We start from the raw sequence: 23,516 nt of genomic DNA, 5'->3' as shown, positions 1-23,516 counted from the left end.
CTCCCGGGGATGGAGCCACGGAAGCCCAGCAAATGGGAGGGGCAGAGACCCAGGCGTCCTGGGCCGCCCCGCCCAGCGCCCCCCCCCAGCCCCAGGGCACCGAGGAGGGAGCCGGGCAGGGGCAGGCGGCAGGGGAGGGAGGAGCGAGGGCGGGAGGGGGAGGAGGGAGCCGGGCAGGGAGGGAGGTGGGGGGGTAGGGAGGGAGAAAAAGAAAGAAAATATTTTCCGTGTCCCCGCCTGCGGAGTCAGTGTGCGGTTTGGGAGAAAATGTGTCGGATATTTTGGGGCGGTCACGTGGGCGGGCGGGCTCCGAGAGGCCCCGGGATTGTCCCAGCCTAGAGCCGTGCCCCCTGGAGCCCCCCATTTCCGAGACTCCCAAACACCGCGCTCCATCCCCGAGACCGCCCGACGCCGCGGGGTTCCGCGGCCTTCCTTCCCCCGCCCTCCCCTCCAGGTGAGTCAGGCGGGGAAGCCGGCTCGCTCTCCCGCCCGCCCTCGGGCCGTGGACGCCGTGGACACCGGGGTCCTCCGCTGAAGTGAGCCGGGGGCGGGGGCGTCGGGAGCCTCGGGGGTCCTTTTCCTCCGGGGGTGGCCAGACTGTTAGCCCGGCTTGCGAAGGGGCTTTCTGCCCCAACTTGGGGTTAGGAATGACCTGGGAAGGGAAAGGGAAAGCGAAGATTTTAGACAGTCTGAGAATGAACCGGGTTATCTGCCCTTGATTTTTGGTGAGTATTGGGGGGAGGGGGCGAAAGCATTTGAGAAAGACTTGGGCAAGGGAACCTATCCTGTACTTGGAATGTCAGAAAAGACAGGGTTCCCTTCGGTGGCATTCTTCCACCCCTTGGGGCGGGGGTACTGAAGGGTGGATCTGATGGTCCAAGTACCCTTTTGCCAGTATAATAGCACGTCTCTGCTGAGAGACCATGAAAGGGTCTAGCAAGTGATTCTGGCTATCTGGGTCAGGAGCTGGGAAGAAGTGGTGAGAAAATGGTCTGTGGAGTTTGGACGGCAGGGTCAGGGTTTCCTCAGACCTATCCCCAACTATCCAAGTAAACCAATGAAGGAGGTGGGGGAGAAGGGGCTCATTTAGAGTATTCTAAGAGGGGAAGCCCCAATGGAACAAAGGAAGAGTTAGAACACTGGGACAGGGTCAGGAGTCCTAGTCCTGGAGTGCCATTGACAGAGCTTCTCTTGTTGCCACCAGGTCCCCTCACCTCAGCCTAGCCCAGTATGTAGGAGGGAATCTCTGCAGAGGCCAGAGGGTAAGGATATGCTTGGTGGTCACGGGGAGAGGGGAGCAGGGATGCCTGAGGAGAGGACTCCAGGTCAAAATGCTTAGATGACATCCTCTTACAGGGCTCCAGACTTGGACAGTTGGAATCCTAATTCTCAAAGGCTGAGGAGGTTCCCACTCTTATGATCCATTCTTCAGATACTGAGTTGAGGTTGAGGACCACAGCCATTGTCATAAGGAAAAGACTTGGAGGAGGTTAAGGGGAGTGTGTGTGTCCAGGGTGCCCGAAGCTTGGGTATCCCAAACACACACACACACACACACACACACACACACACACACACACACAGTAGCTTAGAGTTGGTAGGCAGCACAGGACACGCCCCCTGCAACCCCGGCACACCCCCACCTCTGGCTCACAAAGCCACCTAACTGGCACCTCCAGTTCCCCCCTGCCCCACCCTGCCCGTGCCCTCTGATGCCCACACACATTCCACTGGCATTGCCTGCCTGCCTCCTGGGTACTGCCCCTCCCTGGGGCCAGTGTGTTAGAGGGAGGGCACCTGAGGATGAGAGGTGGGGAATCAAGGGTCTAGACTCCCCCAAGAATGGCAGGGAGCCAGGGAAGCCAAGCCCACTGCTGCCTCCTGGAGAGCGGGCTGGGGACTCAAGCTGGAGCAGAGGATGCCTGGGTTCTCCGCCCATTCTGGAGATGGGGTCATGGAAAAAGGTGGTCGTGTTTATACAGAGGGGAGGGGGGCAGCGGGTGGAGAGCAGATGACAAGAGCAGCTTTGTTCAAGGCTCTGGAGCGGGCATGGCAGCAGGGAGACGCCCCCCTCCATCCGGCAGCCCCCTTCATCCATGCCCTCCCCTCAACTCCACCTCATCTCTAAGACAAGCAGCTTTGTAAGAACCTTTTCCCCAAGTCTGTTGCCCCGCCCTCTAGGCCACACCATCTGAGGTGGCATCCTGGGAAGAGGGAAGTGTTCTGTGTCATCTGCAGGTCCCCTGAAGAACCCAGACAGTTAAGGCCTTCTTTTAGAATTTCCTTTCACTTGTTGCTATCTTCAGTTTCTTGCTCTCTTCTTCTACCTGGGACTGAAGCATACACACACACACACACACACACACACACACACACACACACACACACCTTTTCCAAAGAGACCAGACTTAGGAGAGAGGAATCTTTACTGCCTTCCTTCCTCTTTACCCCCAAGTCTCCTCTCCCAGATAGTTGAGGAGGAAGGCCAGGACCAGGGAGAGTTGGCTTGTCCTTTGCTTAACTCAGTATCCTTGGTGGGGGAGGGAGAGGAGGTTGCTGAGCATGTCTCCCTCATGCCTCCTGTTGAAGCCCTGCCTTACCCTAGAGACCCTAGAGGTCTGTTTCTTATCTTTAGGTAAGATGCCAAGACAAAGATGGCTGGAGTGGAGAACCTATTCCCAGACTATGCAAAATCTGGGGGGGGGGGATTGGGTTGGGGGTGCTCTACTAGTTCATCACTCTTGGCATTGGAGGGGTTAATCCACCTGGAATGTAGCCTAGCCTGTTGAGCTATGGCCCAGGGGCCTTAGGGGCCCTGGACTCCTGGTTCCACCAAGGTTTAACTTGGGATGAGGACCTCATTGGCTAGGGAAGGAAAAAGAGAAGGCTGGAGGCTCAGAGTTAATATTTTAGGACTCTGGGGGAAACTGGAGTAAAGAGTTGGAGGGTCCCGGGCCTATGGGTGGTACCTAATGAGGAAAAGGGGCTCCTTTTCACATGGGAGCTGAGTGAAGGGTGATGATGTTGGGTTTTGAGTTCTTACAACTATAATTTAATCCTAGGAGTTTGGAGGTTGAGAGAAATGAGAGAAAGAGAGAGGAAAAACCAGAGGAACACAGTTACCAGTCAGATATTGATCTTAGAAACAATGACTAATGGAAAGAGATATAGAGATGCCTATGGCCTACCTGTGGGGTACCCTTGCTGTGGTCCTCTGCCCTTCTTTATCCCATCAGTTCTGGTTAGTGTAGTTACTCTCCCAGTCCATGAATTTACATGGTAAATGGATCTGGAGATTTCCCTTAGCCACAGGTAAGCCCTGGGATTTCTCTTTCCTTTTTCTCAGGCTTCCTTTCTCCTTTCCTAGGTTCAGGTTAAAATTTTCAGGGGTGGGGAGAAGTTATATTTGAGTTAGGAAAGAATGTAGGGAGAGCTTTCTAGGGTCTAGAGAAAGAGGAGGAGGAAGAGGAGCAGCACTGTGAACTTAGGGTAAGGAGGGACTTTCTAGTATCCCAATCATCTCGTGATTCCACCAGCATCCCCGATTTGAAGAAGAGAAGGCAGAGGGCATAGGGAATCTGGGCTGAATGTGGGATGGTTGGTGACAGAGAAAGAGTAGGGAGGAGAAACAGGAGTATGGAGGAAGACAGAAAGGAAATGATAATTAAATGAGGCATGCAGGAAGTATAAAGTATAAAATATTGACATAGCATTTAACATGTGCACATGATGAGTTATTGAATCTTCAAAACACCCTTACTAACAGGTGGGCCCTACTATTCTCAAATGGTAGATAAAGTGAGACACAGAGAGATGAAATAACTCCTCCCAAGTCCTACAGCCAGTAAGTGGAGATATCAGTGCAGCGTGTTTGTATGTGACCATTGCACTGTACTCTCCAAAGCCATATAGGACTCAGGTGTTAAAACAGAGACAGTGGCTTGCTTGCTGTTGCCCAGATACTAGAGTTTGAATTTATCTTTTACTTATTTACTTTTTGTTTACCTGCTTATTTATTGATTGATTTAACTTTGGTGTCCACCAATCATAGATGTCCTGGAACTCATCCTGTAGAACAGGCTGGCCACAAACTCACAGAGATCTGCCTGCCTCTGCCTCCTGAGTGCTGGGATTAAAGGCTCGAACAACCACTGCCCAACTATTTATTTATTTTGAGTCAAGCTCTTACCTCAAACCCAGAGAGATCTGCCCGCCTTTGCTTCTTGAGGGATGGGATCAAAGGTGTTAGGTAGGGTTAAATGTGTGCATCATCATGCTTAGCTTGATATTTTTTTCCTTGCTGGTGTTGGGTATCAAGATCTTTTTTTTTTTTTTTTCAAGACAGGTTTTCTCTGAGTAGTCCGGCCAACCTAGCACTTACTCTGTAGGCCAAGCTGGCCTTAAACTCACAGAGATCCACCTGCTTCTGCTTCCCTAGTGCTGGGATCAAAGGCATATGCCATCACTGCCCAGCTCAAACACAGGATCTTGCACTTGCTACATGCTAAGCTAGTGTTGCACCACTGAGCTATAAACCCCAGCCTTAGTGTTTAAATCTTGGCCCTGCCACCCCTGGGTGGTGGTGGAGCACATCTTTAATGCCTTTAATCCTAGAACTCCCGGAGGCAGAGGTAGGTGGATCTTTGTGAGTTCGAGTTCAGCCTGGTCTACAGATTGAGTTCCAGGACAGACTCCAAAGCAACAGAGAAATCCTATCTTGAAAACCAAAATAAATAAGTAAATCAATAAATCTGAAATCCACTCTTTACAAACATGTAATCTTAAACCAGTCACTAAATCTTAGATTCCTCATCTTTAAAATGGAGATGTGAGGATTAAATCAGATGTTTAGTTTTGATGCTTCAGTCTAGGAATCTCCCCACCAGATGTCCTCAGATCATTGCTCACCTCAGACACTCTGTTTACCCTTCCCTGAAGCTAAACTGAAGAATTTCTTAGCATCTGCTGCCTACCCTGAGACACTGCAAGTACCCAATGTCAGGGTAATACAGGCCAACTGAGAGATAGTTGTGGCTTTGGGCCTCACACTGAGTGTTGTCTTATCTTTGCTTTTTATTTCTTTCCAGGACCCTTGGAGCCCCAGTGGGCAGGCCAGCCAGGGTGGGCACGGAGCCTCCCAGGCCAGGTCAGTGGGCATGGGCCGGGGCTGCCCCTGAAGACCACCCCCGCCCACTGCAAATTCCAAGGGATTCCTACACCGCAGCTGCCATGGCCACCAATAAGGAGCGACTTTTTCCGGCTGGTGCCCTGGGGCCTGGATCTGGTTACCCAGGAGCAGGCTTCCCCTTTGCCTTCCCAGGGGCACTCAGAGGGTCGCCACCATTTGAAATGCTGAGTCCTAGCTTCCGGGGCCTGGGCCAGCCTGACCTCCCCAAGGAGATGGCCTCTTTGTGTAAGTCTCAGGGGTCTTGGAAAATGAGGGCAAATGGGTAGGGGGCAATATAGAAAATGGATATTCTTGTTGGAAAGGTGGGCAGGGAATGGGACTTTGGTCTAATAGAATGGTGGTGCCTATGGGAGAGGGGTGGGGGGGTGGAGTTGGATGTATTTGAGGATAGTATCTGTAATGAGAGTTCTGTTCAAATATGATCTTAAAGAAGTGGGCCATAAAACTACTTGTGGATCTAAAATTGCCTCCTGGGTCACTCATCTAGCAGAAGGGAACACATTTGTGTAGACACTCGAGGGTGAGTCTGGTGTTCTTCAAGGCTACATGTAGTTGGGAGGTGTGGGGGAGACAGACAGTGGACTAGAACCTGAGAAGTTGTTGGTCAGCTAGCTCTGTGATGGAGAGGAAAGATGGCTGTTCTGAGGCTGCAAATAGGAAGGAAACTTAGTGCCAGGTGTCTAAAGATGTGTGGGGCTGGGAATGTTTTATTTGTTTGTTTGGTTTTGTTTTGAGACAGGGTTTCCCTGTGGTTTTGGAGCCTGTCCTGGAACTGGCTCTGTAGACCAGGCTGGCCTTGAACTCACAGAGATACACCTGCCTCTGCCTCCCAAGTGCTGGGATTAAAGGTGTTCATCACCACTGCCCACTTCTCTTGGAAAGTTCTTAAAGGTTCCAAGGAGGACAGAAATAGCCTGGTGACAAAGAGGTGGCCCTTGATCCACAAAACAATCTAAAATGGTGCAAAGGTGCTCCAGAAGTGTCCCCTCCTCAGCCTCCTGTCCCTGGACTCTCCCCTCCCTCCAGGTCTGCAATAGTGCCTGCATACTGAATACTGTGCAGATCCCTGCTTGTGCCCAGGCCTGCCCTCTTTGTGTTAAGCCTTTAAATGCTGATAGCAAGTAAGACCTGAGCCTCATTTCTCTATCTGGGACCCCTCTTTGTCCACTTGGTGATTGTCCCTCCTGATCAGGCCATGACAGGTAGTGAGGTGGGCTGGGGTGGGGTGCCTTGGCCTCTAGTTTTCTGACATAGGGATCTGTGTATAATGTGACAGAATATATACAAAGAGATGAAGTGAAAGCTTTACCTGAAAGGAAGGAACAGAGAAAGAAAAAGATAAAGATACATTCTTTAGCTTGCCATGGTGGTTCACACCTTTAATTCCAGCACTTAGGATATAGAAGTATGGATATCTGAGTTTGAGACCAACCTGCTCTACAGAATATGTTCCAGGACAGCCAGGGCTACACAGAGAAACCCTGTCTCAAAAACCAACAACAACAACAAAAAAAAGATATAGCTCTGTAGCTAAGTAAAAGAAGTGGGTTGGGGGGAGACTTTGCCTGATTCAGGGGTTATACTTGGAGGGTTTCCATAGGAGCGACTGCCCTGGGCAGGCAGCACCACTGGAAAGTGTGCTTATCTGGAAGTGTGTGTGTGTGTGTATGTGTCTCCCAGGCCATGTGCAGTTTGTGTGTGTGCAGCATTGCTGAGACTGCTCATACACAGAATTCCAGTGTATGCAATACACAGGCAATGTAAAGAATCAGGAGGTATTTAGTAAGGCTCTGCTGTTTGGTAGAGACTGCCTGTGGCATGACTGTAGTTCAACAGAGGTTACCATGTGGCATACAGAGTTTGTGAAAGAGCACAGAGCTCTTTTTTTTTTTTTTTTTTTTTTTTTGAACTTCAGCTGGATTCTCCTCTTCAATGTCATCCCATGAATCCGTCCTGAATCAGGCAATGGGAATAAGCCTCATCTCCCGTGAATGTATTTCTCACAGAGAATCATACAATTTGACCTCTTGGATTTGATCTTCCCAGGGCCTGAGGGAGGTAACTAAAGGACCTGGAGTGAAAAAGAAACAAGAGAAAGATAGTGGTAGCAGGGAGAGTGCCCAGAGACAGGGCCAGTACCCAGTGACATTCTCCCTGTGCTCTTCTATTTTGGATGCAGGGAGGTGGAGGTCAGGGTTCAAGTGAGGCTGAGGAAGGAGAGAGTGCCAGGCTGAGCTCCATCCTCCAAGGCTGCCCTGAAGGATGGGAACTGCAAGGAGAAATTCCAGAGAAGAGCCTGCACCAGGGAAGGCAGCTGTAGAGGGTGAGGCAAATGAGCTTAGAGGGACAGGCCCAGGCAGGGAGGTAGCAGGTGAGTGGGGAGGAGGGAAGGCCTGGGTCCAGACTGTGTGCCTGGGGTGGGGCATCCAGCTCCTAGTGATAGTACAGAAAAGAGGCAGGAATCCTGGAGTTTAGGGAACCTCCCTTGGTGGGAGAGTGACTGGCCAGAGGATGAGAGGGTGCCACCTCATTTTCTTTGATCTGCTGTCCCCTTTTGGTTGTGATGATCCATCATACATGGGAGGGGTGGATTACAGTCATAAATTTGATGCCACACCTACACTCACCTTGAGTCTCTTTCTCTCATTACATTCTCCCATACAGCCCTGTCTCTCATGTAGAATAAGGATGTTTTAAGAAGGGTCTTGGAGCTTCTCTTTGGGGACTGGATTTTGGATCTTATTGAAGAGTCAGCCTCTGGCACCTTGGGGATATCTTTGTTGAGAAGTCTTGCTCCACCTGTTAGGGCTCTCCCGGGCCTCAGTGGGTGAGGCAGGCATCTTAGAACCCTGTGATGGAGGAGGGGAGAGGTGAGGGGAGCATGTGCTGCTGAGCTAGGCAAGCATAGACCTGTGTGCATGGAAAACAGGGGAGTGTATGGGCATGCGCACCTGTGTGTATGCATGCATGCATACATGCAGGGATGAAGTGTGCAGGCAGAGAAGGGATATTGTGTTCTTGAAGACCTGGCAAAGGCTGTCCTCCAAATACTGTGGTGGTAATAACTGCCATGGCCAAGGGACCAGTGTTTGTGGAGCAGGGAGCCCAAAAGCTACCATGCTAAGTCACTTGGAGACATTGAAGGCAGGCTGGCCAAGGCGAAAATAAGTCCTATTTAAAATGGAGATGCCCAGACCTAAACCAGAGGGACTGCTGTACAGGGGCAGATCCAGAGGGGGCCCAGGCACTGGGAGAAAGAAGCAAGAAAAGCAAGTCGTGGCAGTTGAAGGTGGCAAGCAGGCGGCAGCTAGGTCTCCTCCAGGAAAAAAACCCTCCAGTGGCTGCCTCTTTCCCCTCCCCTCCCAGTCTCTCCTCCTCCGGCTCCAACTCCAGCTCCAGGCCCACACAAACGGGGCTTTGATTGCAACAGGAAACCTCTCCGGCGGGGGGAGCCGAGCTTGCCGCCGCTGCTGGGGCCCAGGCGGCACCCCCCCTCTCCGGGCCCCCTACCCTCTCCCAGCCCCCATCCTGCCAAGAGCTGCTCACGTCCTTGCTTTGGGTCTCTCCCTTCCTTTCACACCTCCATTTGCTAACCCCTCCTTCTCTTCAGAAGACCCCCTCCTAGTGCTCTTCAGGTGGGACCTGTCCTTTAGGACTTGCCCTCTGCGGAGGGGCCTACTTCAATTTGAAATACCCCTTCAAGTTTTAGAGTGAGGTTTTGGAAGAAAAAGTTACTAAGCAAGAAGAATGCCAAGCCAGTGATCCTCAAACCTCATCTAGAGGTGGCAAGATGAGGAGAGAGAAAATTTAGCTGTCTTGCCCCCCAAACCTAGTCCTGACCAAACCCAATCTTTGCCTGGGACTGGTAGAGCTTTGGAGAGTGACCAGACTGGAAGCTTGAGTGCTATTGGCCTTCTTCGTGGGGGAGGGGCACATTCTTTGCCCCTGGGACCCAGCTTTTCTAGGATCTAGCTGGGAGGGGGGTGCACCCTGATGGTGGGGATCATAAGGGGTGAGTCAGGCACCACCCCCCCTTCATGCCCCCACCAAGGCTGGCGGGGGAACATCTGGTTCCCATGAAATGCTAGAAGGCTAATGGGTCTAATTGCTGCAATAAGGGTGGGGGGGGACGCTTTGGGGTAAAGAGGGGCATTAGATCCCCCCATTTTGCCTTCAACCTTAGGTAGTACTGGGTCTTGGGTAGGGGCTGCGGTTGATGGGAAGTGCTGACCGACACCCAAACCCTGGTGGGAAGGCCCCTCCCCCAGTGGTGCTTTCGGAGCACACAGATGGGGTGATGAGGAGTGGGGTGCATCTGGGGAAGAGAAAGGGGGGCTTTTGAGAACTCTTGGCTTCCTGGAGCCCTCCCCCCACTCTTGTGCCCTCTTCCCAACCCCCTCCCTGTGGCCTGGCCACTTCTGGTTCTAATTACCAACCAGGCAGGCCTGACTTAATTGGGACCTTTCAGATTTCGGAGGGGGAAGGGGAACTTACAAGCCCGGAGTTGACTAGTCAAGGCCTTTTTCTCCTTAATTTTTTTTGGGGGGTACTCTTCTTTTTTCTTTTTCTGCTGGCCCTATTCCAATTAAGGAATTTATCCCTCACTTTTTTGGGGGAGGGGTACGGTTGGATTCAGAAATGGAGTGTTAGGGTTGGGTCATGAAGGGAAAGTTCACACTTAGGTTGAAAAGATCTTGTCTTTCACTGCATCCTTGCTGCAAGCTCTCAGTTTGCCGGTCCATCCCAGCCCACCATCGCCATCCGCATTTTAGGCCCTCCTCCCCAGCCCTGCCCCCCTGAGTCCCTGGCAGCCACCCGTTCCCCTCCCCCGCTCCCGCCTTCTTTGCCTACTTTGGCACCCCTTCCTGCTTTTTATTCTTCCAGCAGGCGCCCCACTCTCTCAGCACCCCAGTGCGACCCCGACTCCGTACAGCAGATTCCTAGAAAAGTGCGCCCCGCCCTGGCTCAGCCACAGCCGCCGGGCGGGGGAAGGGGTCGGGCCGGGCGCTGCTCCCGCTCCCGGGCGCTGCCCGTGTGAGCGGCGCTGACAGAGCCGGCTGGGCCGGCCCGCCGGGCGGTCGGGCGGTCGGGCGGCCGGCGGGCGGGGCGCGGGGGAGGGGGCGGTTTCCGGGAGTCGCCGCCACTGGCGTTGTCCCAGGGCCAGGGTCCCCGATTCGAGGCTGCCGTGGAGGGCAAACTTGTGACGTGTCCAATCCTCACACTCTCCTCCCGGCGAGGGCGCCCAGGGGGGCACTCAAGGTGGCACTGAGGGAGGAGGGGCAGCTATTTCCTATGGTGGGGGTACAAGTGCCCCCGAGCAGTGAGTGACCAGTTACTGCTGGGGGGGCTTAGTCCAGGAAACTCGGGGTAGGGGTAGTTGTTATGGGGAGGGGGAGCAGTTTCGTCTGAGTCGCAGTTTGGTACGGTAGGGACAGTTTAGCGGGTTGCTTGTGCTCCAAAAGTGAAGTCGGGTTCTGGGAGAGGGCATTGAGGGAGGCAGACGAGGCACTTTGGGAGTGTCAGTCGCGGGGTAGAGCTTCGGGGACTTTGAGGGAGGTGGCCCAGCCCTCATCGGAGGAAGGATAGCCGGAGCTAGGAGGGGTAGACTCTCGCTGCGCTGGAGGGGACTGCGGGGAGGGGGGGGGCTCCGCTGTGGAGCTGGCGACGGCCTGGGCGGGGTGGGGCGGGGCCGGGTCAGGAGGAGGTGAGCGCGCCCGGCCACCCGCCCCGAGGGGGGTTCCCGGAGAGTTCACCGCGGGAGCGCGCTCTGGCCCTTGGACCGGGGGTGGGAAGAACGGGAAGGAAGGAGGCGGTAGCGCGCGCCGAGCCGCAGGAATGTAGTGTGCTGGTCCGAAGCGCGCGCCTGCGCGCGCACGAAGGGAGTAGGAGGAGTCGAGCGCCGGAATGAGGGGGCTGGAGGTAACACAGGTCCTCTGGCTCTAGAAAGCAGCGGCGCGCGGGGCATCACAAGGTTCTCTACGCAGCCATCCTTAACACCCTTGCTTGTGTTGACTTGTATGCCGAAGAAAGGGTGAAAGGGAGAGGGCAAGACTCTGTGAAAGGAAATGCGTGCATTTGGTTCCTCCACTCCTTCCCCCAATTCCAACTTGGGCACGCGCCTAAGTGCAAATGCGTGCAAAACCTCCCGGTCTGTGGAGAGAACATGATTGCAAGCTTTTTCCTGAGCCAGGTGTATTTGCACAAATTCGGGCACCTATGAATAGTGCAGATAAACCTGTGCACTATTGCACGTTTGCAAATTTGTGTTGCCTGCCAAGATAAATGCGTGCACAGATGTGTGTCTAAGCAAGCGCGTGCGCCGCGCAGCTAGTAGACGTATGCGAATGTGTATGTGCTCCACTCCCCGCTCTGCTCATCTTGTGCCCGGCCCCCTTCACTCTCCAAGCCCCACCCCCATCCCTCCAGGCTCTGCTTTTACAAAAGGTCTCCACAGCGCTAGCTGCCCAGGCACCCTAAGTGAGCCAGACCCAGGCAGAAGCTACTGCTTCGCCTTCGTGCCCCGCCCAGTCCTTTCCCTTGCTGGGGATCCCCCCCTCTTCCCCGCCCACCCCTTACCCCCCATGCATTTCAGCGCCCTATGCTAGCCCTCCCCCTCCCCCCTCCAGGAGCAGGGCGCTACGGGGGGAGGAGGGGGAATGGGCTGCGGGTCCTTGGTATTCTAGCACCCAGTTTCTCTCCAAGCCGGGTTGCGATGTACGACTGCATGGAATCCTTTGCCCCGGGTCCGCGGCGGCTGTATGGGGCCGCCGGGCCCGGGGCCGGCTTGCTGCGCAGAGCCACTGGTAGCTCCTGTTTCGCCGGACTTGAGTCTTTTGCCTGGGCACAACCTGCCAGTCTACAATGTAGGTATTCGAGTTCGGGGGTTGAGTATTGGGTGTACGAGACGCGGGTGCTTGCTATTTCTGTATGTAAAGTTTGGGCCTGGGGTGCAAGCGGGTATTCTGGTCCTTTCTATGTGAGGTACTGGCCCTTTAAACATGAGGGCCTGAGTCTGTCTCCTTTGCGTGAGTGCTGTAGTGTTTGGAGTTGTGTGTTTTTTATGGTGGGTATTAGCTAGTGCTTTGGTTGATGCCACTCCCGAGTTCCTGGAGATAGGAGAGGCCGATGTATGTTGCTAGTGTGTTCTCAAGTCCTTAGTCTCGGAGGGATATAGCACCCAGGACCGTGGGTGACGTTTGTAAAGTCCTTGCGGGAAGTTGGGAGCATTTAAAAAAATCATAAAGCCTGTGAATCTCTGGCTTGTGCAGCCCTTTGCCTAGTAGATGTGGGTGTGGAGTTGGGGGTCTCTCTAACAACTGTCATCCTCCGCCTGGGTTGGCAGATGTGCGTGGCCCAGTGTGGGGATGTTTGTGGCGTGAGGGCGGGAGGGCGTGTGCCTTGCGTGGCTGCGGGGGCGGTTTTGGAAAGTGCTGTGTTCTAGAGAATATCCTGTGTGCTCTGCTTGTGGGGTGCAAGGGGTGGTGCATAGAAGAGCGTGAAGGATGGATTCTGTATTTATCTTCATTAAAACAAATAACAAAAACAAAACAAAACTGGAAGTGTGTATTCGGTTGTCTTGACAGATGACTTTTTTTCTATGGCTCCAACGCACAACTTCAGCAGGAAGCGAAAAGTTTAAAGCCAAGTGTATGGAGTTGGGGGTGGTCTGGAATTGACAGCCGGTAGGAGAGCACAATCATAAGGCCCCCAAATATCCATCTTTCCCTTCTCTGTAATGGGAGATGCCAGGCATGGGGCCCTGGAACCCCTTTCCAGAGCGGTAATAAAAAGCTGGGGACTGAAAGGCAGTAAAAATAAAGTCCAGATGAGAAGTGGCTTTGAAGCCTGGGCCACAAAGCCTGGCGGGGGTGGGCTTTGAGGAGCGGCTGGGATAGAAGCCTGGAACACACCCCCCCCGCCCAGATTTACTGGGGGTTGGCACTGAATTCGCAACCCGGGTACGGATGACTGCAGACCCAGGCTCGGGGGCACTCTGGGAAGGGTGGGTAGCGGGCGGGGTGGCTGGCGCTGGGGGAGTGCGCACGCCGGGTCACTGAGCCCCCGCCAACGCGCCTCGCTCCTTGGCACTCTGCAACGCTGTTTACAAGTTCAGATTTTTTTTTTTTTCTTTTTGTTCCAGGGCAGAGCTGCTCAGATTTAACAACTGGGAGAGTGGGAAAGGGAGGTAGCAGACAGGAGACAGTATTGGGGTTAGGTGGGATAAGAACTGAAGTGTGCTATTTAAAGTGTGAGAAAACATGACACTAATACTTTGCACCAAATTTCTGTGAATTCTTAAACTTGTCATGCCCAGGATCTTGGAGAACTAGGCACATTGGTTGGCCTTTGAGGTAGAGATATCTTGGGGTGGGGGTTGGCCACAGTGGCCCTGGGCAGGGCCCAGATAGACCTCTGGAGACCTTTTGGGCTTGGTATCTTAATGTTTTTGCATTTTGGTTTGAGGCAGTAAGTTTGGCCAGTAGGGTTCTGGTGGGCACACAAAACCAACAGCAGGCTTCCTGCCTGCCACACTCTTAGAGAGGGAAAGTGATTTAGAGTAGAGCTGGATGGTACGTTTGTGACACTTAGATGGGGACTTTGGTGTCCTGGTATTCAATGCTGGCCTACTTTGGTTTGTGTGGTGATAGAGTTGCTGGTTTGTAAATTTGTAGCCCACTGTTGAGTGTTGGGTGTGACCCACCCACTTGGAGTGAGTGTAGCTTAACGTCTGTGAGTGCCCCTGTTGAGAGTTCTGGCCCCAGCTAAGGAGCCCACAGTCAGTGTGCCTGCTCTTGTGTCTGTGTGATGCTGACCTACAGAAAAGTTTGTGTCTTCAAGATGTATGCTAGATTGTGAATTCTGGGCTGCTCAACTCTGGGCCTCGCAGCTGGGAGCGTTTACAGCCGGTTATAACGAGTTTGTTTGAAGCTCCGCTCAGCCTGGCCAGGAATTTCCTCAATTTCAGCAATTTGGGCTTTAAAAGGAGAAAACCCCAGAGCCCACCCCCTCCTCCTCAGCAGGGGCCCCTTCCTGGTCCAGGAACAGCATCCCACTGTAGAGGTCTCAGCTTGGGGTTGAAGAGGCTATCGCCCTTCGTACCAGAAAACCCTGTTAGCATTTTAGTTCCCTCCATGCACAGTGACCTCAGAGTCATTGGATTGCACTTTAGGATACAGGGGGTGGGGATGTGCCAGAGGATTGTTGAGAATGGGTGACAGTGCCACTAAGATGGGAAAAGCTGCCCAAGGGCAGGCTCTCTGGGGCCTTGTCTTACAATTGGCTGGTGCTACCCCATGCCAGTCTGACCGCACCCAGGCCTTGCGCAAGAGAGGAAATGAGGAAATGGGGTAGTGCTCTGTGGGTAGGGAGGGTGTCAGTGCAGGAGAGAGTACCACCCCACGCACAGGCAAGGCTCATGCCCTGGGGACCCCAGGATGGGCTGAAAGAGCTAGGACCTGAAAGGCATTCCAGTCCTTCCCACGCCTCTCAGCACCTATACACAGCCAGCCCCGCCCCCAGCCTTGAATAAACTCCCAGCACCCTTCTGCCCCCACTCAGTGGAAATCTAATTCCATCAGGATTCTTATGCTAATTAGTAGGTGGGGTGGGGTGGATGGGGAGGGCTTCCCTCTTTGTAAGGTGGGTGGAACTGGTCTGGAACCCCAGCTTTGGGGCCTCCCTCTTACTGCTTTGGGTCAGATGGACTTGTGACCAGGTGGGCTACAGAGGGTCAGAGGAAGGATATGTACAGGAGGTGGGTTCCAAGTTCACTGAGGGTCTTCAGGATTTCTTCCAATCACTTGGGCCTTCCAATGTGGGCAACAGGTCCCTCAGGCTAAATAATTTCCAAATGTCTTGAGCTTCTGAGGATGAGCCCCACACTCACATAGCCTGTGGCAGATCCCTAGCAGCTACTCTGGGCCTAGGGTAAGACTCCTTACAAACTACAGTTGCTGTTTTCTTAAGGCAGTTCAGGAGCGAAACCTGGCTTAGAGAGGGTCTGAGATAGCTCCTTTCCCCCTTGGCTGTTTACCCTAGGTCACCTGACTCTGTTCACCCTACACTACTTCTAGACCTAAGGATCTGAGCAAATACCTGTCTCTCTCTGGCTTCTTTCACTAAAGGCCACTTAGCTCTGGTCAGAGGACTTGAGATCCTTGTCTCCATTGTCAGCTGGCTGTGTAAAACTGATCTGCTCACACTACCGGTTATGCTTCCCTTCTGATCTGAGAAATTTCTGGAGTGAATTAAGTCATTCAGCCAGGTGCCAGCTGTAGGTGGCCTGTACCTGGCCCATTGACTTCCACATCTGCTGCCCATGCCCTAATTGCTCCTAGAGTCTGAGGCTGGTAGAACTCATGGTTACCAGAGTGACAGGGAGTGAGTCCTAACCCTTCCACTCTGAACCTTTTTTTTTTTTTTTTTTTTTTTTTTTTTGGTATAGGTGCTTTGCCTGTATGTATTTTTGTGTAGTGTGTATATGCCTGGTGCCCACAGAGGTCAGAAGAGGGAACTGGATCCCATGGAACTGGTGTTACAAACAGTTGTAAACCAAACCATGAAGATGCTGGGAATTGAATACTAGGTCCCTCTAGGAGAGCTGCCAATGCTCTTAACCAGTGGACCATATCTCCAACTTTATGATCAGGGAAACAGAGCAGAGACATTAACTTCTAGGTTGGCCTTGGTCTGGAATTTGGAGAAATGAGCCTTGATATATAATAGTTGACCAGGTGGGGGTTTCTGGGGTGGGGTGAGTGGGTGGTTGGGGCCTGAAATCCCAGCAGGCTGCAATGACAGTAGCTGCCTGGGCTTTCTGGGGTGGGGGGAGTACCTGCTAAGGGCTTATGAACATTGGTGACAACAGCTGTCATCAGCAGGTCCAAGGGCATAGAGGTCATTAGATGAGAGTGCTTCAGCTGACCTTCTCATACTGGTTTTCCCCCAGCGGTGGAGACACAGAGCACTAGCTCAGAGGAAATGGTGCCCAGCTCTCCATCACCCCCACCGCCTCCTCGGGTCTATAAGCCATGTTTTGTATGCAATGACAAGTCATCCGGCTACCATTATGGGGTCAGCTCATGTGAAGGCTGCAAGGTGTGTATATGGTGGGGAGGATGGGTTGAGAACTCAGATGGGGACACAAGGTAGGGAATGTAGCCCTGGAGGCAGAATGCTTGCTTTGCATACCTGAAACCTCAGCAACACATCAAAGAGACCCTCTTACCAAAAACAATGTCATGGAAGGGGCACCCTTCCCTTTAGTTGGGTTAATAGGAAAAGGTGTTTGGTGCCAAGCCTGGCAACCTGAATTTTATCCTGGGGCCCACATAGCATAAGGAAAAGAAGTACCTACTCTGGCTGGGTGTTGGTGGTGCACACCTTTAGACTCAGCACTCTGGAGGCAGAAGCAGGCAGATCTCTGTGAGTTCGAGGCCAGACTGGTCTACAGAGTGAGTTCTAGGACAGGCTCCAAAACAATACAGAGAAACCCTGTCTCAAAAAAAAAAAAAAAAAAAAAAAAAAAAAGTAACTATTCTGAATTCTTCTTGTACCCTGTGGTTACACATGTGCCCTTTACCCCCAACACAAACAAAATAAATAAATATAATAAAGAAGAGGTATTTTAAAGATGGGCGTCCCAAGTGCTATGTTCACATGAGTTTTGTCTCATGTGGGATGAGGGACTGCTCTGTGTATGGATGATTGACAGATTGGGTGAGGGGCTAAGGATACAGCTCAGTGATAGAATGCTTTCTAGCATGCATTCTCCAGCACTCCTCCTGCCACAAACAACAAACAAAACAAAGCCAGGCAACTGTGGTGCACGCCTTTAATCCCAGCCTTCAATCCCAGCAGAGGAAGGCAGAGGCAGGCAGACAGATCTCTGTGAGTTCAAAGCCAGCCTGGTTTACAAAGCTACACTGAAACCCTGTCTCGAAAAAAATCAAAACAAACAAGAAAACAGATTGGGTCAGGCCTAGGGCCACCTTTATTGTAAGAAATATCGGTTTTCCTAGCCCAGCGTCCTGTTTCAGTGACACTCTTCCTGATCCCAAATGCAGGGCTTCTTCAGGCGAAGCATCCAGAAAAATATGGTGTATACATGTCACCGTGACAAAAATTGTATCATCAACAAGGTAACCAGGAATCGCTGCCAGTACTGCCGGCTACAAAAGTGTTTCGAAGTTGGCATGTCCAAGGAAGGTAGGTTCTCTCCCATCCTGTCCTATCCTGTGGTCGTTCCCCATTGCTTTCCATCTTCCCTGACTCTCAGACCTAGCCTGCATGTAGCTGTTTTCTTCTCCAAGACCAGTCCTATTAGATTGGCTCCCCATAGGCCACAGCCTTTACTATTCTCCCCTTTCTTGAGCATTCTTCTGAAACCTGGGCACTAGGGTTTTATTCATTCTGTCTAGTGGGCAGGAGGGTTGGTCTGGTCCCTCTCCTCTGTTCTTTCACAGGACAGATCCTGAGATGGCTCCAGGCTGGCCCCTCCTTTCCATCCCCCCCCCACCATTGTGCTGCCAAGGCTATAAGTGGATATCCTGCCTGCATATCCTGCCCCCCCTCAATCCCCAGCTCCTGCAGGGCAACCGGAAGGGCAGGATGGAGCCAAATTGGCCTGGGGAGGGAGCATGGCTACAGGCCCTGGGTGGGGCAGGGGCAAACCAGCCTGGAAATAGGAGCTTATGTAGGAGATAGGGAAATTAAGGCACTAATTACAGTTCCAGGGAAGAAATATATATTCTTACTGAGAATTGAGCACATTAAACTAGGGTGAGAGAGGACATCTAAAAGGAGACTGTGAGGATCCTGACCCTTCGCTTTGTCTCCAACTCCAAGCTGTAAGAAATGACCGAAACAAGAAGAAAAAAGAGGTAAAGGAAGAGGGCTCACCTGACAGCTATGAACTGAGTCCGCAGTTAGAAGAGCTCATCACCAAGGTCAGCAAAGCCCACCAGGAGACATTCCCCTCACTCTGCCAGCTGGGCAAGTACACCACGGTGAGGAATGGGCACAGGCTGGGCGCTGAGGAGTGGGCACAGGCTGGGTGAGGGTGTTGTGTGCCTGCCTCAGGAATGGGCAGCGCTGTGGTCATCTGTAGTGGGGAGAGGTCCCAAGGGAAGCCTTCACATTCAAACTCATCTTTACTCCCTGCAGAACTCCAGTGCAGACCACCGGGTCCAGCTGGACCTGGGGCTGTGGGACAAGTTCAGTGAGCTGGCCACCAAATGCATCATCAAGATCGTAGAGTTTGCTAAGCGGTTGCCTGGTTTTACAGGACTCAGCATTGCTGACCAGATCACTCTGCTCAAGGCTGCCTGCCTGGACATCCTAGTGAGTTAGGCCTATGAGTTCTGGACCAGTTTTACCATTTTCTGCCACCTCTTTGCTTGTCTACCAAAGCTCTTTTTGTCTTAGCCTTTGCCTCCTGATTTACCTAACCTCCCCTTTTCAATCTCAGAGTTCCACCCTTCTGCCTTACTCCTTTAGGTTCAGGATTTACTTACTGGGCACCAAACTTACTTAAGAACTTTTCCTCAGGGGCAGCACTAACTAAGCATTGTCATTACCCCCAACCTGCAGATGCTTCGAATCTGTACAAGGTATACCCCAGAGCAAGACACCATGACGTTCTCAGATGGGCTGACCCTGAACCGTACCCAGATGCACAATGCTGGCTTTGGGCCCCTTACAGACCTCGTCTTTGCCTTTGCTGGGCAGCTTCTGCCCCTGGAGATGGATGACACAGAGACAGGGCTGCTCAGTGCCATCTGCCTCATCTGTGGAGGTGCGGGGGCGCCCCCTGGTGTCTTTCTGCATGGGCTTCCTTTTCCACCACATTTCATCCACAGGTTCTCTGACCAGGTGGGAAAGCATGAGGGTCTCTTCCCTTGGGATTGTCAACACTGACCCCATCCCATAGACTTCTCAGATCATATATAGCCTTGCTGACTAACCAAGCTAAGGACAGAAGAAGGAGGCAGAGTCTAGGGAACTCAGAAACCCTGGCCACAATGCTGAGATGAGAATCTAGTAGGAATGTTAGACAAGAGCAGGAGGTCCTTGCTGAGTGGTTATAGGTAAGGGCAGGCCTAACATCAGGGGAGATAACCTGGGGGTCCCAGGGACAACAGTGAAGAGGCTGATAAAACAGTCTGACTCTGAGGCTCTCAGAAGAGGGTCTGTTGGGAGTCAGCCACCTGCCACTGTGTCCTTCCTTATCTCATCCCATTGTACTTATATAGACCGCATGGACCTGGAGGAACCTGAGAAAGTGGATAAGCTGCAGGAGCCATTGCTGGAAGCCCTAAGGCTTTACGCCCGGCGACGGAGGCCCAGTCAACCCTACATGTTTCCAAGGATGCTCATGAAAATCACTGACCTCCGTGGCATCAGCACCAAGGGTGAGTTATGAGTCAGCCCCCTTCCCAGATCTGCAGGGCTCCTGAGTCACACAGGTGGGCAGGCACAGGCAGGAAGAGAGAAGGCCTAAGAACTCCTGAATGGAGTCCTAGCTTGATTATATCCTCCTGGAGAGATTTTGGACAGATTCTTTTCTGGTTTTGGTTTGGTTGCTGGTGTGTGTGTGTGTGTGTGTGTGTTGCTGAGGGTGGGACTCCAAGCCCTGTATGTATTGGGCAAATACTTTACTCATAGCGACACCCTAGCCCTCCTTATTTTTCTGTTTGGAAACTGGTTGGGTTATAAAATTAATCCTACTTCAAAAGCTTATTGTAAGAACTAAATGAACTCACCACGTAGTGTACTTTGAGATGGGAATTGAGAGCCTGGCATGGAGCCATGCATGATGGGTGGTGGTTCATGCCTACCATTTCAGTATTAGAGAAGCTGAGGCAGGAGGATTACTTTGAGTTCATGGGTTCAAAGTTAGCCTGTATGTTTCCATCATTACAGAGTTCTCTTGAGCAGTGCTGGCTCAGAAGTATGCCTGTAACATGAGTATTTGGTGAACATTATCTGTTATAAAAGTTATTAAGAACTGGCCTATTCTTGGAATAGCCAGAAAGTTCTAGACATTGGAGCCTGGCTGCTGTACTGTGTCATGGGGCTCACAGTTGCATGCAGTGTGGTCTTCAAAAAATTGTTTTTATATTTACTCATTTATTTATTGATTGATTGTATATGGTGGGGCGTTCTTGTCATTGTATGATGTAGAGGTCAGAGGGTAACTTACAGGAGTCAGTTTCCCTTCTACATTGTAGGTCCTTGGGTTGCCAGGCTTGGTGACAAATGCTATCTTACTGGCCCTAAAAATGTTTTACTTATTATTGTGTGTGTGACATGTGTGCCATAGTATGTGTGTGGAGGCCAGAAGGCAACTCTGTAAAGTTGGTTCTCTTCACTTTTATGTAGGTTCTTGGACCAAACTCAGGTTTTTGGGCTTGTGCTTGTTTAAGCATATTATCTTGAGCCATCTGCCATCTCACAGACCCACAGTGCAGTTTTAAAAAGATGCTGGGCATTGGTGGCACAGGCCTTCAATCCCAGAATTCCTGAAGTAGAGGCAGGTGGATCTCCGTGAGTTTGAGGCCAGCCTGCTCTACGGAGTGAGATCTAGGACAACCAGGGCTACACAGAGAAACCCTGTCTCAGAAAACTAAAAAGAAAATGCATCTGAAAAACTTGTAGTGCATGGCTATGATTCCAGTACACAGGAGGCTGGGGCAAGAGGATTGCTTCAAGTTCAAGGCCAACCAGATCAGTATAACAAGACTGATGCTTTGACATCATCCTCCTACCCCAAGGACGGCTGTAGGTTTGAGGTTAGCTGACAGAGTTCCAAGATAGCTAGGACTACATTGTAAGATCCTATCCCTAAAAAAAGGAGCAAAGAAAAAGAGAAAGCCTGAAATAATGAGAAAATAGGCTGCATAATGTTCAGGTAGAAGCTCTAGGCAGGTTGAGGACACCTAGGAACCACATGAAAGGAGAGAGTGAGCTAGGTACTGGGAAGTGCTACCCCGTCTGGCCCAGGAACACTTGTGAGTTCCAGGGAAGTCAAATCAAGGAAGTTTGGGACAGGGTTTCTACCCATGTGCTTCTGCTCTTCCAAGCCTCTTTGCCTGTCTTCGTAGGAGCAGAAAGAGCCATTACCCTAAAGATGGAGATTCCAGGCCCGATGCCCCCCCTGATCCGAGAGATGCTGGAGAACCCTGAAATGTTTGAGGACGACTCCTCGAAGCCTGGCCCCCACCCCAAGGCTTCCAGTGAGGATGAAGCTCCAGGGGGCCAGGGCAAAGCAGGCCAAAGTCCCCAACCTGACCAGGGCCCCTGACCTACCCCACTGTGGGGCTGGGCTCCAGGCAGCAGACTGACCATTCCCCAGACACCACTAGTGACTGGGGGAGGACCTGCCCTGCCCACTCCCCACCTTTCCCATGAGCTCATTGTTTTGCCAAAGTTTCTAGGGGTGCCTGTGTCCATCCCTGTCCTGTTCTAACTGGCTCCCTCTACAGTCCTGGAGGACTGCTCTGCACCTACCAGAAGAACCGGAGGAGGGGTGAACCTGGGTCTGGACTCTAAAATCTCAGCACTGCCTGTCCGATTCAGGCCATAGGCTCCCCAGGCAGGAGGAAACCCTGCCTTACTACAGCCCCATCCTCTGCCAGGTGCTTGGGCTTCTGAGAGCAAACAGGAACACTAGAGACCAAAAGGGGGCTCTCAAGGAGGGCTGAGCCCACCCTTGGGCCCTACCCTGGGTGCCTAACGCTGTGTGATGAACCTGCCATGCACACTGCCCCTGTGCCCCCTCTTCCTGCCAGGTATAGAGGCAGGCTGGACCCTGCGTTTCTGGGGTGGGGACTGAGGGTGAAGGGAGAAGCGTTAGCCCTTTCTGTACCTTTCTGCTGAGGTATAGCTCATGCTGGGCCCTCCATTTTACAAGCCCCTCCCTTAGCCCTGTCTCGTGCCTTGGCTTCCTGCCCCCATCTCAGCCACGAGGCAGGGACCCTCCTACACTACAGAGGGGCCAGGGATCCCTCTTCTAGTGCCTTCTACCCTTGACCCCCCAGAGCAGCTTGGCCTGGGGAGGGGAGATGCTGCTTAGCTGATCCACCGTGACCCAGAGGAAGCCTCTATTTATTTATTAGCTTTTGTTTACACCCTGGAATGACCCCTTCCTCCAGGGGTCTTGGGAGGGGGAGCCCAGGGCCTCTGTGACCCCTCCTTTCTTCCCCCAAGTGCCCCTTGTTTGTATTTAGCTGCCAAATAAGATTCCTGCAGGCCCCCCTTTTCTCTGGGGGTCAGGGTGCTGTCCCGTCCCCTCTGTTTACATCTCCCCTCCCACCCCGCTGTATCGCATATGGCTGAGTTTTCTATTTTTGCAAAATAAAGTGATGGAAACTCACACACGGGATGTGGCCCCCTCTAGACCAAGTCACCAAGTCAGGGAAGTGACCTGCTGACCTGGAGAAGGAGCTGGGTGGGGCGGTGGAGCTGCTAATGGACTTCATAGTTTTCCTAGGGGAGAAAAGAAAATAACAAAATATGTCCAGTGACAGTAGCAAGGGAGGGTTGGGAGCTGCGGGGGCCCACTCCAGCCACCAATGAGTTCTTACCTTCAGTGGGATCCTAATGGGCTCATGATGCTTAAGTGTGTACTTGCTCTGCTCTGGGAAGGGATCTCCTGAAATTTCATGTTTTGCACATTATCCCTAGGCTTGGAAGAGAACTGCAGCCCCACATCTAAACTATAGTGTTTTTAGGATTTGTTTATTTGAGACAGGGTCTCACTGTATATCGAATTGGCCTCCACCTAATAATCCTACGGCAGCCTCCTGAATGTTGTGATTACAAGTCTGTGCCACCACTCCTGGCTCAGTATTTATTGAACTAGCTCTTAGGGGGCTCTTGCATCCTCTGTGCCCTCACTATCATTTTGTGACCCACTCATTCGAGGCTCCTCTTCACCCTGCAACCCCCCACTCCTTCCATAGCCCTCCAGTCACCGTGTCACCTAATGATCGCTACCTTCTGCGGGTCTTAACTCTACCACCCGGCCTTTCGCTCTGTGACTCCCCCCACAGCCCCCAACTCTGCCTTGGGACAGTGTTTTGCTTACCTTGCTCTTGGATCTCTTCTATCAGTGACCTGAGCATATGGGAAGGAGGTGGGTGTGGAACAGAGGAGGCCGGCAGAGGAGGGGGAAAAGCAGAAGAAGAAAGTGAAAGAAGATTTAGAGGAAACCACAGGGCCAGAGGAAAAGAGGGCATTGTCATGGTAACCACTGGTGGAGGGGGAAGGGCGGGCGGAAGAGAAGGTCTGGTTGTCTCATCGCCTGAAGCTGGCTAAGGCCCACCCG

The 23,516-nt window shown here is 52.3% G+C and overlaps 1 protein-coding gene across 6 annotated transcripts; it reads left to right on the top strand.

Moving 5' to 3' along the window:
• Positions 1-232: 232 nt before the first annotated feature.
• Positions 233-22,562, top strand: Rarg (retinoic acid receptor gamma). 6 transcript variants are annotated; one of them, XM_051190001.1, is made up of 10 exons: positions 233-454; positions 1,205-1,262; positions 5,088-5,413; positions 16,137-16,285; positions 17,254-17,395; positions 18,035-18,195; positions 18,353-18,529; positions 18,779-18,983; positions 19,441-19,599; positions 21,292-22,562. In XM_051190001.1, exons 3-10 carry the CDS (start codon positions 5,230-5,232, stop codon positions 21,489-21,491), a joined length of 1,377 nt encoding a protein of 458 aa, XP_051045958.1. In that variant the 5' UTR covers positions 233-454; positions 1,205-1,262; positions 5,088-5,229; the 3' UTR covers positions 21,492-22,562. The 6 variants fall into 6 exon arrangements, with proteins under 6 accessions (XP_051045958.1, XP_051045957.1, XP_051045960.1 ...); XM_051190000.1 differs by having other exon boundaries at positions 233-536; XM_051190003.1 differs by lacking the exon at positions 1,205-1,262.
• Positions 22,563-23,516: the final 954 nt, after the last annotated feature.

Source organism: Phodopus roborovskii, unplaced genomic scaffold (assembly GCF_943737965.1).
Source record: "Phodopus roborovskii unplaced genomic scaffold, PHOROB, whole genome shotgun sequence".
In the NCBI taxonomy this organism is placed as follows: Eukaryota; Metazoa; Chordata; class Mammalia; order Rodentia; family Cricetidae; genus Phodopus; species Phodopus roborovskii.
This window is presented reverse-complemented; position numbering and strand designations above follow the sequence as displayed.

What these genes read in the sequence shown, in the direction of transcription:
- Rarg (XM_051189999.1), top strand. Translation starts at nt 11,787, where the DNA reads ATGCTAGCCCTCCCCCTCCCCCCTCCAGGAGCAGGGCGCTACGGGGGG. An exon ending in GCTCATGTGAAGGCTGCAAG is followed by an intron (nt 16,286 to 17,253) that starts GTGTGTATATGG and finishes TCCCAAATGCAG; the next exon opens with GGCTTCTTCAGGCGAAGCAT. An exon ending in CCGTGGCATCAGCACCAAGG is followed by an intron (nt 19,600 to 21,291) that starts GTGAGTTATGAG and finishes CTGTCTTCGTAG; the next exon opens with GAGCAGAAAGAGCCATTACC.